This window comes from Rhopilema esculentum, chromosome 19 (assembly GCF_057945365.1).
Source record: "Rhopilema esculentum isolate cy_ngs chromosome 19, ASM5794536v1, whole genome shotgun sequence".
NCBI classification, from domain to species: domain Eukaryota; kingdom Metazoa; phylum Cnidaria; class Scyphozoa; order Rhizostomeae; family Rhizostomatidae; genus Rhopilema; species Rhopilema esculentum.
Window position 1 is genome coordinate 1,909,096 of NC_142833.1, and position 15,217 is coordinate 1,924,312.

Below are 15,217 nucleotides of genomic sequence, written 5' to 3' on the forward strand. Positions count from 1 at the left end.
TATAACAGAGGCATCGCCCCTTCTTTATATCAGCGGCATCGCTCCGCACTCTAAAGCAGGGGCATCGCTTCTAGAGAGCACCTTTTCAAACTAAAGGGGCACCTCCTTAAGCTCAAGGTTGCATTATACTGACAAAAACATTAATAACTTACTTAGAAGACTGTTGTTTCTGAAGTAGGAATACCTTTGAACACGATATTCCTTACGAAAGCAGCTTTGTCAACACTTTTTCACCTCTCTTGGCATTCTCCTCGAATGGAAAATACAAGTTCAGTCTTGTTTCACTAACACTGGTTTTACAACTGCTTCGAATACCCCTCTATCACTTTGTATTAGACCAAGATATGGCAATTCGTCACTTCTTCCAGCGTCAGTTGGTTGTAGTCATGTAGAAAAACAATTGTTCTTTCTCCCCATTCACCAAGACTTTTGTTGTTCTACTGACTGTTTAAGTAAATACTTTAACAGTCCTTTTGCTCCGTGCTTCATTTCCACTGTAACGCACCTGCTCTTTGATCTGTGTTACTCTTAAATATTCTACAAGAAGCAACTCGAGTGCCAACAACATCTTCGCAAAACTCATTTGAAGTCTTGCCCTTACGGATCCTTATCTCCTATGATATCATTTAACATGTTTCACATAAGTGAATTCTTGTCTGTCAGTTTTGAAAAGATAAAGATCTTTTACTTTTACTACTTAGAAGAACTATGAAGAATTAATCCGCACATGAGATATCTAACAAAAGCCCTCAAATGAAATAAATATTAATTAGACGGGTTAAATTGAAAAACCATCAACTAAATTAAGCTGTAAAACTTTATTGTCAATGTCTACAACCTATTAAATGCTCGAACTTTAAAATCTAAAGAAATGAACATGTTTTTCATTCGAACTCCAACCAGACAACTACATATATTTATTATCTTCATATTCTCTTCTTTTCTGTCTTCTAGGGCTGTCTTCTAACACAAGCTGGTTTTCAAGAGGCCTTGCGATAGAAATATTAATTGCAAGGGCAAAGACTGTAAAAAACTTATTATCCAAGACCTTCAATAACAGAATCCCTTTGAGGTGTCAAAGCTGCTGTTTGTTATCATACTGACAGCCCGTTTATTGATATTTAAGCAACTACCCACAACATCTTATAATCTTCTTCTCAAAAATATTTCTTTAGGCAACTTCACTTCTCTGGAAAAAGATTCCTACACTCTTTGTCCTTATCTTCTCTCTCAATGCTGTATCGACTTGCAATAACTTATTGAGAAGTTTCATTGTCTTTATTACAAATAACCAACTTCCTAAAAAAACCATATCTCCCTTTTTCTCCTTGTAAATTTCCATTTTTCTGGAAAAGCATTTGTTCAAGCATGTTCAGAAAAACAGTTTTCACTCTTGCCATCTTGGAAATTAGAAGTTTCTGATTCTACTCATCGTAATTCTGGCTACTTTGCCTTGAAGCACCGTACCGCTTGTGTTTTTCAAAGCATCGTCTCGTTAAGTTGTTTCTGGTAATGTAATGTTCATTCAAATTTGCTTTCACTGCAAATTTCTTAATTTGCTACACATCTCTTTTTACTATGCAAGTTTTCAATTGTTGCGTCAGCGATCATATCTGAGATTGTGACGTCAAATTTATTGGTTATGCTCTTTGTATATAAAAGGCGATTCATCGGTTATTAAAGCAGAATTTCAGATCGATTCAGCATCTCAGGTAACATTGGCTGCTGTTATCTTCGAAAGGAAAGCTAAGTTTTCATTTTCCAAACCTTTGGAAATCATTTAAACATTCATTGTAAGAAACGTCTGCCATCTTGTGATCGCCAATCGAAATCAAGATGGGAATTTGTTTTTCCAAATGCAGTGTTGAAGATGGTGAGTTCTTAAAGCTTTTACTTTCCATGTTTTTGCTGGAAGTTATTGTTATCTTTACAAAAGTATGATCTTTAAGCGTTTTCTAAATTTTTAAGCTTCTTTGAAATAGCATCCCATAATGCTAAGAATATTTTCTTGAATGTCTTTATAGATGTCTTTTCAACAAGGAGCCAAAAAAATTAAAACAAAGCAAAATAAAAAATAATTTTGACGATACTAAAAAGTAAATTAAATTTGTTTCTATGTTTGAAATTGCTTTTTAGAATACACAGCAAAATGCACAAAGCGTTCATTGACAAGAAATTGGAAAAATAAGCAAAGACTGAATTCTTCTACAAGATCAAACAGAACGAACACAGTTGCAGGTGAGAATGAAGTATTGAAAATAATTATTGGGGTTCTGAAGCAAAAGTGTTAAAAAATAGATTATCAAATCATGGTTTGTAAAATTATTAGAATGGCTATATGATGATACTTAAATATGTGATCACTGTACTGACGAGTACTTACGTATTTGTAATCTCGTTTTGTTTTATACGCTGACTGAAAATCATTTAAAGGAAGATTTATAAAGAATGGTTAACAAGGACTGACATCTTTGTAACTCAAAGAAATTGATAAAAGTGCCTACATGCCTAGTAAATTCTGCTAAAAGTAGCTTTCAAATCTTTCCTTTCAGATATCAAGCCTTGTCTCAATATTTCCAAACCATTTGCGACATCGACACCAAGAGGATGCCAAACAAAGATAGTAAGTAATTATTTCAATCCATTCATTCCCTTCAATATTTTGTTATTCAATTGTTTACATTCTCATTTCAATTGTTTGCTTTTTTCGATCACTTTCTACTGAACTCTTTTCTCAATGTTTTCTCAATGAAGTAGAGTTTGTCTTTGATTCTTATAATGCACACATCCTGGTAATTGAATCCTTATCCTAAATGAAATAGCAGACAGAAACTGAATTGATTCTGATTATGATTTTCATTCTTTTTTCAGGTGCCGAAAAGCTACAACATATTTTCAGCCACCAATGCTGTAACATCCGATTCACTGGTCCAGGACCTAACCATGATCAACCAAGGACAGATTGAGAAAGATTCTTGTGAATTCGAGTCTACGTCTGATTTTTTCCCAGATCCAGAATCAGATTTGACAATCGTCTCTGTACTATCGGATTTCGAATCAGAATGCTCTTCCATCGATTTTTGTGATGTAGAATCCGATTGTGGATCAGATTCATCGTGGGGATCCGATTTCGAGTCAATCGCAATATCGGATTCGGATTATAACGACGAATGCGAAACAAACTCAGAATTTGAAGATGAAGAAGAGACTGATCTCGACTTGACGATTGTAACACAGATGGAATTTGAAGACTCGTTTTCAGTAATGGGCTCGAGGCTAACGTCATTCAGAGAAGAATTTGATTATCTATCAGAGGTAGAAATCGAGGACGAGATGCGATCAAGAGTTGGGGATGATCATGGGAGACAGTACGTCGTTGATGAAATGGATGAATCGAAGAGAAAATTTGAACTGAAGCAAAAATCAGCACAACAGAGGTACAAGATGGTTGCACAAGCTGTTGTTGGATTCTTCAGATCAGCGTGGATCAAAAGTCGACGAGCCTTCAAGTTGAAGCTTTGAGCGCCTTGAAATCCAGAAACAAAACGTTACTTAAAAACTGTTAAAACGAAATACATGTTTATGACACCAGAAACATCAACCTTTTGGGTTTCTCTCATGCAAAGAAAAGGTGTGATGGAAATCAGTTTTTAAAATTTCTGTAGTTGATTTTAGACGGCTTTATAATTGTAAATTAAAATATGTGTGGATGAGTGCAAGTGATATCTGAAATTTGTTGGATTTTGTTTGTGTCCTTCTGTCACCATGTTTAGATATTCTTTACAATTCATGACTTATTATCAACTCAATTAATTACTATTTCTGATGTTCAAGAAGGATAAGGATATCATTTTAATATTAGTCATACAATATCAGATAAAGCCTTATGGTCTCTTTATGCAAAAAACAGAATGGGCAGTATGAGCCTGTCAATGCCCCCCTCCCCCCCGGATTATTACTTACATCCTAAGCTCTGCGTTTACATGGAGCAAGAGTTTTTAACATTTTGTCGTATGAACACGAGATCCACGTCCCAGAACGTTCGATTCCATTTCTAAGTCCTTTTCAACGTAACAGTGAAAGCTATTCCACATCGCAAACACGATCGCTAAGCAAAAGAAAAATTGAAAATTGATGAGCGGATACCATAGCACGTCATAGTTTCATAATTATTTTCCTTTCCAATAATTTTGGTCGACTAGCCAGTTGTCATCGCTCTTTTGGAAGAGGAGAGAGTCCAATTGCATCTTAAAAACGGCAAAAAAGAAAACGAATATTTTCCTTTTCTCCAAATATCTTGTTAAATGGTCGCTCGTTTTATGTCTAAACAAGCCTCTATTCTCTGTAAAACTCACAAATTTTTCTGTTACATAAAAAAAAAGTTTTTCATGGAAAGAAATTTTCACACCAGGTTGCTTTGGTTTTGAAATGTCCCCCTAATCGAATGTGGATTGCAAAAATGTTACTTAAGGCAAAATTTGCAAAAAGACAAAAATATTTCTAGTCACGTTTGCTTCTGTTTGAAACTTCTATTGTTGATATAGATTCGCAGTGCTGCAAAACATTTACAACAGTGCTGGTAGAAAATGGTCTCTTAAAAAGCAAACATTTGCACCATTCTAAAAGGCAAACATTTTCATCTACGTAGTATCCGAATAAGTTTCCGAAAGAACACGATAGGAAATATATACCCAGTTGTTGATGGAAATAGGCCAATCAGAATAACGCGAGCAAATGACCGGTATAGTTGCCAAAGCAGTAAGGAAAATTATCAATAAATTCCAAGAGAGAAAACGAACTCCTTCGGTCTACACAATAGTGGCCTTTTCCGTTTGTATGTAAGTCGATTCCAAAACAGCTGTGTAGAAAATTCACTTGGCTCTGACAAATGTCTCAAAAAGTCGTCATTATATTCTTTGGCACGATGTGGGTTGTCTAAAAGATGTTATCCGATGGCAGAATAGCTTGTTCTCTTGAAGGAGCAGTTTTGTTTCTTATGTTGGAAGGAACATGTTGTTTTATCCTCCCTCTCCCCCCAATCTTTTGGTTGTGCGTCCTACGTAGCCACAAAAAGACTGGCACGACAATTGATAAACTTTGGAACTCTTTTGGGTGTTAGGAATAGAATCCTTAAGAATGGATGGAAGAACTCTGCTAGCGCTGTAAATAATACGAGGATTGACAGCAAAGAACCATTTTGTAAAACTGCTGTTAGAGTTGTGTACTTCTGAAATGTTGAGTTTTTGATGCTTTGGAACAACATTCGATATTGAATCTATCTGTAGCTGAGCTCACTCTTCAATGTTCCAGGATATCGTATTCCCTTGCTGTTTGATAGCTGGACTTGTCCGTTGTCACAAACTTTGATAATACCACATTTTTGTAATTGCAATAATGTAATATTTTTGTTCAATAAACACTTCTTTCTACTTTTGCACTCCCAAAATTTGGATGGCCCTAGGCTGCGTAGAAAAATTCACACTTCAACTTGCGTTCCCACTAATATGCCTAGGCTCTACTCTGTTCTGATCAACAAACAGGATCAATAGACTTGATACTATCCTTTGTTGTCATGTGGCCCCCAGGTTTTGTCTTCCCAACCTCCAGTGATTAAACATTTCATTGTGAAAAAGTGCGTATTGTACAATCGCACCAAAACGTAAGTGCATCCATTCCTTTGTCATTACCAAGCTTGTTATGGTGAAATTCAATTCTGAAGGTGCACAGCAAGTAAATGAACGTTTGTTTTGATTTTTGTAGTAGCAAAATACATTTTACAATGAATTTAATGCCGAACATGGTGTATTCTAAGGCCGATATCAGTCTTTGCATATCGAGGGAAAATTCAAGGGACTGCAAAACGCAGATTGCTCCACGCATGACGAAAACTTCTCTCTGTAAGTTCAAAATAAGTTCGCTGCAAGATTTTTTTTACTTGAACATAATTTTCATGTAACTGGTTTTTTGTGTAACAATTATTTTTTATGTGTTGCATGGCAAATTGATTATAACAAAACTATCCTCTTCTTCACAAACAGGAAGTATTTGTGCGACGCCATGTTTTCCTTTTCTTGTCGAGAAGTCCCAACAGGTCTGGCCGCGAATGAACGATTTAAATCCAGATTATTAAAATATTTTTGGATTCATATAAAAAAGCAAGGAAACTTGACTGAATAGTAAGAAAAAAAATGATTTTGGTCTTTTTTCTAATGTAGAGCTGTGAGGATACATTGTTGACTTGACCAAGGGCGGATCCAAAGCAAACTTGAAGGAGGGGCAGTTGGTAGTGGGGGCGCTGGAAAATTTTCGAAAATTGATGACGAGAGTAAGCTGTATACAATAATTTCAGATCCATTTTCGGAATAAACAACATAACTTTAAAGTAATCCTTGAAACAATTTAACCTATCGGTCTCAGAAACTTTTCCACCTGATTCTCATTCTTCAAAAGGGGCGCAGAATTTCCAAAAAGGGGCAACAGACTCGCTTCAACACGTCGAGGAAAGGCAGCTCCCCCCTCTTAGATTCGCCACTGGACTTCACTAGCGTGGTGATAATCTCTTTATGCATGAAGCTTTTAACATAATAGAACACGGAGCATAAACATCGCCTAAAATTGAGAAAGAAGAACTCTAAAATGTAGTTCTTTTCATAGCACTGCACTTCTAATTGCACGTGTAATTGTAGTCTGCGTTTTTTTATCATCACATTCTAGAATAACGTGAATCAAAGGTATATTGCTTTCAAAATATAGGGGCTCTTGCAGAAAATGTTGCTAGAAACAATAACAAATAAATAGCAAAAGTTTACATTGACTAATTTTCAGCATTAACAAGCACTAGCACTTCACCGCCCACCCAAATCTATAGTTTTCTTGGATAAAAATTATGCACACTGATTTCTTTTTCCGTCACTCTATTTTGATGGTTTTAGCATGTATCTTTTCACAACCAACAACATCCCTCGATTTTAAGTATATCAATATTGACGCTGAAACAGCTCTTTATAACAGGGGCATTGCCCCTTCTCTATATCAGCGGCATCGCTCGGCACTCTAAAACAGGAGCATCCCTTCTAGAGAGTACCTTTTCAAACTAAAGGGACACCCCCTTAAGCTGAAGGATAAATTAAACTGACAAAATATTAATAACTTACTTCTGAGATTGTTATTGTCTGTTATTTCTGAAATAGGAATACCTTTGAACACGATATTCCTTACGAAAGTAGCTTTGTCAACACTTTTCTCACCTCTCTTGGCATTCTCCTCGCATGGAAAATACACGTTCAGTCTTGTTTCACTAACACTGGTTTTCCAACTGCTTCGAATACCCCTCTATCACTTTGTATTAGACCAAGATATGGCAATCCGTCACTTCTTCCAGCGTCAGTTGGTTGTAGTCATGTAGAAAAACAATTGTTCTTTCTCCCCATTCACCAAGACTTTTGTTGTTCTACTGACTGTTTAAGTCAATACTTTAACAGTCCTTTTGCTCCGTGCTTCAGTTTCATTGCAACGCACCTGCTCTTTGATCTGTGTTACTCTTAAATATTCTACAAGAATTTACTCGAGTGCCAACAACATCTTCGCAAAACTCATTTGAAGTCTTGCCCTTACGGAGCCTTATCTCCTACGATAACATTTAACATGTTTCACATAAGTGAAATCTTGTCTATTAGTTTTAAGAAAATAAAGATTTCTAACTATGAAGATTTAATCCGTACATGCGATAACTAACAAAAGCCCTCCGATGAAATATTAATTAGACAGGTTCAAAGTAAAAAGCCATTAACTAAATTAAGCTGTAAAAATTTATTGTCAATGTTTACAACCTACTCAATGCTCTAACTTTAAAATCTAAAGAAATAAAAAAGCTTTTCGCTCAAACTTAAACCAGACAACTACATAGATTTAATATCTTCATATTCTCTTCTTTTAAGTAGGGCTGTCTTTTAACAAAAGCTGGTTTTCAAGAGGCCTTGCGATAATAAAATTAATTGAAGAGCAAAGACTGTAAAAAGACTTATTATCCAAGACCTTCAATAACAGATCCCCTTGAGGTGTCAAAGCTGCTGTTTGTTATTATACTGGAAGCCCGTTTTTTTTATATTTCAGCAACTACACACAACATCTCAAAATCTTCTTCCCAAAATAATTTTTCCAGGAAACTGCACTTCTCTGGAGAAAAAGATTCCTACACTCTTTGTCCTTACCTTCTCTCTCAATGCTGTATCGACTTGCAATAACTTTTTGAGAAGTTTCATTGTCTTTATTACCAATAACCAACTTCCTAAAAAAACCATCTCTCCCTTTTTCTCCTTGTAAATTTCCATTTTTCTGGAAAAACGCTCGTTAAAGCATGTTCAGAAAAACAGTTTTCACTCTTGCCATCTTGGAAATTAGAAGTCTCTGATTCTACTTATCGTAATTCTGGCTACTTTGCCTTGAAGCACCGCGCCGCTTTTGTTTTTCAAAACATCGTCTCGTAAAGTTGTTTCTGGTAATGTAAAATTAATTCAAATTTGCTTTTACTGCAAATTTCTTAATTTGCTACACATCTCTTTTTACTATACAAGTTTTCAATTATTACGTCAGCGATCATTTCTGAGATTGTGACGTCAAATTTATTGGTAACGCTCTTAGGGTATAAAAGGCGAAGCGTCGGATATTGAAGTAGATTTTCAGATCGATTCAGCATCTGAGGTAATACTGGCTGCTTTTATCTTCGAAAGGAAAGCTAAGTTTTCATTTTTCAAATCTTGGGAAATCATTTTAACATTCATTGTTAGAGACGTCTGCCATCTTGTGATCGTCAATCGAAATCAAGATGGGAATTTGTTTTTCCAAATGCAGTGTTGAAGATGGTGAGTTCTTAAAGATTTTACTTTTTTTTACTTTTAAATTTGATGATCCTAAAAAGTAAGTTAAATTTGTTTCTATGTTTGAAATTGCTTTTTAGAATACACAGCAAGAAGCACAAAGCGTTCGTTGACAAGAAATTGGAAGAACAAGCAAAGACTGAATTCTTCTACAAGGTCAAAAAGAACCAACAAAGTTGCAGGTGAGAGTGAATTATTGAGAATAATTATTGGTGTTTTGAAGCAAAAGTGTTAAAAAAAATTGATTATAAAATCATGGGTTTTAGAATTATTAGAATTGCTATGTGATGATACTTAAATATGTGATCACTGTACTGACGCATTTGTAATCTCGTTTTGTTATTTACGCTAACTGAAAATAATTTAAAGGAAGATTTATAAAGAATGAAAAACGAGGACTGACATCTTTGTAACTCAAAGAAATTGATAAAAGTGCTTTCACGCCTAGTAAATTCTTCTAAAAGTAGCTTTCAAATCTTTCCTTTCAGATATCAAGCCTTGTCTGGTTATTTCCCAACCATTTGCAACATCGACACCAAGAGGATGCCAGACAAAGATGGTTAGTGATTATTTTAATCCATTCATTCCCTTCAATATTTTGTTATTCAATTGTTTACATTATCATTTCAATTGTTTGCTTTTTTCGATCAATTTCTACTGAACTCTTTTCTCAATACTTTCTCAATGAAGTAGAGTTTGTCTTTGATTCTTATAATGCACACATCCTGGTAATTGAATCCTTATTCTAAATGAAGAAACACACGCAAACTGAAATGATTCTGATTATGATTTTCATTCTTTTTTCAGGCGCCGAAAAGCTACAACATATTTTCCGCGACCAATGCTGTAACATCCGATTCACTGGTCCACGACCTAACCATGATCAACCAAGGACAGATTGAGAAAGATTCTTGTGAATTCGAGTCTACGTCTGATTTTTTCCCAGATCCAGAATCAGATTTGACAATCGTCTCTGTACTATCGGATTTCGAATCAGAATGCTCTTCCATCGATTTTTGTGATGTAGAATCCGATTGTGGATCAGATTTATCGCGGGGATCCGATTTCGAGTCAATCGCAATATCGGATTTGGATTATAACGACGAATGCGAAACAAACTCAGAATTTGAAGATGAAAAAGAGACTGATCTCGACTTGACGATTGTAACACAGATGGAATTTGAAGACTCGTTTTCAGTAATGGGTTCGAGGCTATCGTCATTCAGAGAAAAATTTGATTATCTATCAGAGGTAGAAATCGAGGATGACGTGCGATCAAGAATTGGGGATGATCATGGGAGACAGTACGTCGTTGATGAAATGGATGAATCGAAGAGCAAATTTGAACTGAAGAAAAAATCAGCACGACAGGGGTACAAGATTGTTGCACAAGCTGTTGTTGGATTCTTCAGATCAGCGTAGATCAAAAGTCGACGAGCCTTCAAGTTGAAGCTTTGAGCGTCTTAAAATCCAGAAACAAAAAACTACTTAAAAACTGTTAAAACGAAATAAATGTTTATGACACCAGAAACATCAACTTTTGGGTTTTTCCCATGCAAAGAAAAGGTGTGATGGAAGTTAGTTTTTAAAATTTCTGCAATTGATTTTAGATGGCTTTATAATTGTAAATCAAAATATGTGTGGATGAGTGCAAGTGATGTCTGAAATTATCTTGTTTTTTTATGTTCTTCTCTCAGCATCTATAGATATTCTTTACCATTCATGACTTATTATTAACTTAATTAATTACTACTTCTGATGTTCAAGAAGGATAAGGATATCATTTTAATATTAGTCATACAATATCAGATAAAGCCTTATGGTCTTTTTATGAAGAAAAACAGAATGGGCAATATGAGCCTGTCAGTGTCCTCAACGCCCCCCCCCCCGGATTATTACTTACATCCTAAGCTCTGCGTTTACATGGAGCAAGAGTTTTTAACATTTTGTCGTATGAACACGAGATCCACGTCCCAGAACGTTCGATTCCATTTCTAAGTCCTTTTCAACGTAACAGTGAAAGCTATTCCAGATCGCAAACACGATCGCTAAGCAAAGTAAAAATAGAAAATTAATGGGCGGATACCATAGCACGTCCTAGTTTCATAATTATTTTCCTTTCCAATAATTTTGGTCGACTAGCCAGTTGTCATCGCTCTTTTGAAAGAGGAGAGAGTCCAACTGCATCATAAAGACGGCAAAAAAGAAAACGAATATTTTCCTTTCCCTCAAATATCTTGTTAAATGGTCGCTCGTTTTATCTCTAAACAAGCCTCTATTCTCTGTAAAACTCACAAATCTTCCTTATAAATAAAGAACAGGTTTTTCATGGAAATAAGTTTTTACAAGGTTGCTTTGGTTTTGAAATGTGCCCCTAATCGAATGTGGATTGCAAAAATGTTACTTAAGGCAAAATTTGCAAAAAGGCAAAAATATTTCTAGTCATGCTTGCTTCTGTTTGAAACTTCTATTGTTGATATAGATTGGCAGTGCTGCAAAACATTTATAATAGTGCTGGTAGAAAATGGCTTTGGAAAAAGCAAACATTTACACTATTCTAAAAAAGAAACATTTTCGTCTAAGTAGTATCAGAATAAGTTTCCGAAAGAACACGATAGAAAATATATACCCAGTTGTGAATGGAAATAGGCCAATCATAAAAACGCAAGCAAATGACGGGTATAGTTGTCAAAGCAGTAACGGGTGCTTATAGGAAAATTATCAATAAAGTCCAAGAGAGAAAAGGAACTCCTTCGGTCTACACAATAGTGGCCTTCTTCGTTTGTATGTAGATCGATTCCAAAACGGCTATATAGAAAAATGACCTGGCTCTGACAAATATCTGGGAAAGTCTTATGGCACGATGTGGGTTGTCTAAAAGATGTTATCCGATGGCAGAATAGCCTGTTCTCTTGAAGGAGCACCTTTGTTTCTTATGTTGGAAGGAACATGTTGTTTTATTCTCCCTCTCCCCCCAATCTTTTGGTTGTGCGTCCTACGTAGCCACAAAAAGACTGGCACGACAATTGATAAACTTTGGAACTCTTTTGGGTGTTAGGAACACAATCCTTAAGAATGGATGGAAGAACTCTGCTAGCGCTGTAATTAATACAAGGATTGACAGCAAAAAACCATTTTGTAAAACTGCTGTTAGGGTCGTGTACTTCTGAAATGTTGAGTTTTTGATGCTTTGGAATAACATTCGATAATGAAACCATCTGTAGCTGAGCTCAATCTTCAATGTTCCAGGATATCATGTTCCCTCTATGTTTGATAGCTGGACTTGTCCATTGTCACAAAACTTTGTTAATATCACATTTTTGTTAGTGAAATAATATGATCTCTTTGTTCAAAAAACACTTCTTTCTACTTTTGCACTACCAAAATTTGGATGGCCCTGGGTTGTGTAGAGAAATTACTCTGTTCTGATCAACAAACAGGATCAATAGACTTGATACTATCCTTTGTTGTCATGTGGCCCCCAAGTTTTGTCTTCCCAACCTCCAGTGATTAAACATTTCATTGTGAAAAAGTGCGTATTGTACAATCGCACCAAAACATAAGTACACCCATTCTTTTGTCATTATCAAGCTTGTTATTGTGAAATTCAATTCTGAAGGTTCACAGCAAGTAAATGAACATTTGTTTTGATTTTTGTAGTAGCAAAATACATTGCAAAATGAATTTAATGCCGAGCATGGTGTATTCTGAAGCCAATGTGCATTTCGAGGGAAGATTCAAGGGACTGCAAAACGCTGGTTGCTCCAGGCGTGACCAAAACCTCTCTCTGTAAGTTCAAAATAACTTCACTGCAAGATTTTTTTTTACTTGAATATGATTTTCATGTATCTGGCTTTATGTGTTGCATGGCAAATTGATTAATATAAAACTATCCTCTTCTTCACGAACAGGAGGTGTTTGTGCGACGCCATGTTTTCGCGAATGAACGTTTTAAATCCAGATTATTCCAAAGCTTTTTGGATTCATATAAAAAAAGCAAGAGAACTTGACTGAATAGTAAGAAAAAAAGGCTTATTGTCCTTTTTTAAATGTAGAGGATACATTGTTGACTTTACTAGCGTGGTGATTATCTCTTTATGTATGAAACTTTTAACGTAAAAGAACCCTTTAAATAAAAATAGCCTAAAGTTGAGAAAGAAGAACTCTGAAATGTATTTCTTTTCACAACACTGCATTTCTACGTGTAATTGTAGTCTGCGTTCTTTTATCATCACATTGTAGAATAACGTGAATCAGAGGTATATGGCTCTTGCACATAATGTTGCTAGAATAACGTTCAAGTGCGAGGATGGCTCAGTTGTTAGAGGCGCTGACTACAGACCCAAGGGTCCGTGGCTCGAGTCCCTGGCATGACTAAACTTTCACCCAGAACCGTGTGTCGCCAGCTCTCTGTATTTTCAGGCGTAGGAATCACGAGGTGTGGTCGCATGGAGTGGAAGGACCAGGACACTGCTCGAAAAGCATAGCTTCTCAGTGGCCTAAAAACTACCTTCGGATGCTAGGTAGCAACAAATACAAATAGAATAACGTGAAAATACATGGGCTCTTGCACATAATGTTGCTAGAAGCAATATGAAACAATAGCAAAAATCAACATTGACTTATTTTCAGCATTAACAAGCACTAGTACTACGCCACCCACTCGAATCTATAGTTTTCCTTTATCAAAAATTATGCACACTGATTTCTTTATCCGTCACTCTATTTTGATGGTTTTAGAATGTACCCTTTCTCAACCAACAGCCTACCACGATTTGACGCTGAAACAGCTCTTCATAACAGGAGCATCGCCCCCTTCTCTATATCAGCGGCATCGCTCGGCACTCTAAAACAGGAGCATCACTTCTAGAGAGCACCTTTTCAAACTAATGGAGCACCCCCTTAAGCTGAAGGATAAATTAAACTGACAAAATATTAATAACTTACTTCTGAGATTGTTATTTCTGAAGCAGGAATACCTTTGAACACGATATTCCTTTTGAAGGTAGCTTTGTCAACACTTTTCTCACCTCTCTTGGCATTCCCCTCGAATGGCTGGTTTTACAACTGCTTCGAATACCCCTCTATCACTTTGTACTAGACCAAGATATGGCAATCCGTCACTTCTTCAAGCGTCAGTTGGTTGTAGTCATGTAGAAAAACAATTGTTCTTTCTCCCCATTCACCAAGACTTTTCTTGTTCTACTGACTGTTCAAGTACATACTTTAACAGTCCTGTTGCTCCGTGCTTCAGTTCCACTGTAACGCACCTGCTCTTTGATCTGTGTTACTCTTAAATATTCTACAAGAATTTACTCGAGTGCCAACAACATCTTCGCAAAACTCATTTGAAGACTTGCCCTTACGGAGCCTTATCTCCTATGATAATATTTAACATGTTTCAGAAAAATGAATTCTTGTCTGTCAGTTTTGAGAAGATGTAGACCTTTAACTGTGAAGATTTAATCTATACATGAGACATCTAACAAAAGCCCTCCGATGAAATACTAATTGGACGGGTTCAAAGTGAAAAACCATTAATTAAATTAAGCTGTAAAACTTTATTGTCAATGTTTACAACATACTGAAGGCTCTAACTTTAAAATCTAAAGAAATGAAAAAGCTTTTCGCTCAAACTCCAACCAGACAACTACATATATTTAATATCTCCATATTCTCTTCTTTTATGTAGGGCTGTCTTCTAACACAAGCTGGTTTTCAAGAGGCCTTGCGATAGAAATATTAATTGCAAGGGCAAAGACTGTAAAAAAATTATTATCCAAGACCTTCAATAACAGAGTCCCTTTGAGGTGTCAAAGCTGCTGTTTGTTATCATACTGGCAGCCCGTTTATTGATATTTAAACAACTACATACAACATCTTATAATCTTCTTCTCGAAAATATTTCTTTAAGCAACTTCACTTCTCTGAAAAAGATTCCTACACTCTTTGTCCTTATCTTCTCTATCTATGCTGTATCGCCTTGCAAGAACTTTTTGAGAAGTTTCATTGTCTTTATTACAAATAACCAACGTCCTATAAAAACCATTTCTCCCTTTTTCTCCTTGTAAATTTCCATTTTCTGGAAAAGCATTCGTTAAAGCATGTTCAGAAAAAACAGTTTTTACTCTTGCCATCTTTAAAATTAGAAGTTCCTGATTCTACACATCGTAATACTTTGCCTTGAAGCACCGCACCGCTTGTGTTTTTCAAGACCATCGTCTCGTTGTTGTTTCTGGTAATGTAAAATTCATTCATATTTGCTTTGACTGCAAATTTCTTAATTTTCTACACATCTCTTTTTACTATGCAAGTTTTCAATTGTTACGTCAGCGATCATA

The 15,217-nt window shown here is 35.8% G+C and overlaps 1 protein-coding gene across 1 annotated transcript; it reads left to right on the forward strand.

Annotated features, from left to right (window-relative positions):
- Positions 1-1,836: 1,836 nt before the first annotated feature.
- Positions 1,837-4,526, forward strand: LOC135688321 (uncharacterized). The gene is made up of 4 exons (XM_089114187.1): positions 1,837-1,873; positions 2,137-2,238; positions 2,553-2,623; positions 2,872-4,526. The coding sequence occupies exons 1-4, from the start codon at positions 1,837-1,839 to the stop codon at positions 3,520-3,522; spliced, it is 861 nt and encodes a 286-aa protein (XP_088970313.1). The 3' UTR covers positions 3,523-4,526.
- The last annotated feature ends 10,691 nt before the right edge of the window (positions 4,527-15,217 follow it).

Excerpts from the sequence above, each read along its gene's own strand:
- LOC135688321 (XM_089114187.1), top strand. The coding sequence starts at position 1,837 with ATGGGAATTTGTTTTTCCAAATGCAGTGTTGAAGATG. Across the intron at positions 1,874-2,136 it reads CAAATGCAGTGTTGAAGATG|AATACACAGCAAAATGCACA; the intron begins GTGAGTTCTTAA and ends ATTGCTTTTTAG. Across the intron at positions 2,624-2,871 it reads GAGGATGCCAAACAAAGATA|GTGCCGAAAAGCTACAACAT; the intron begins GTAAGTAATTAT and ends TTCTTTTTTCAG.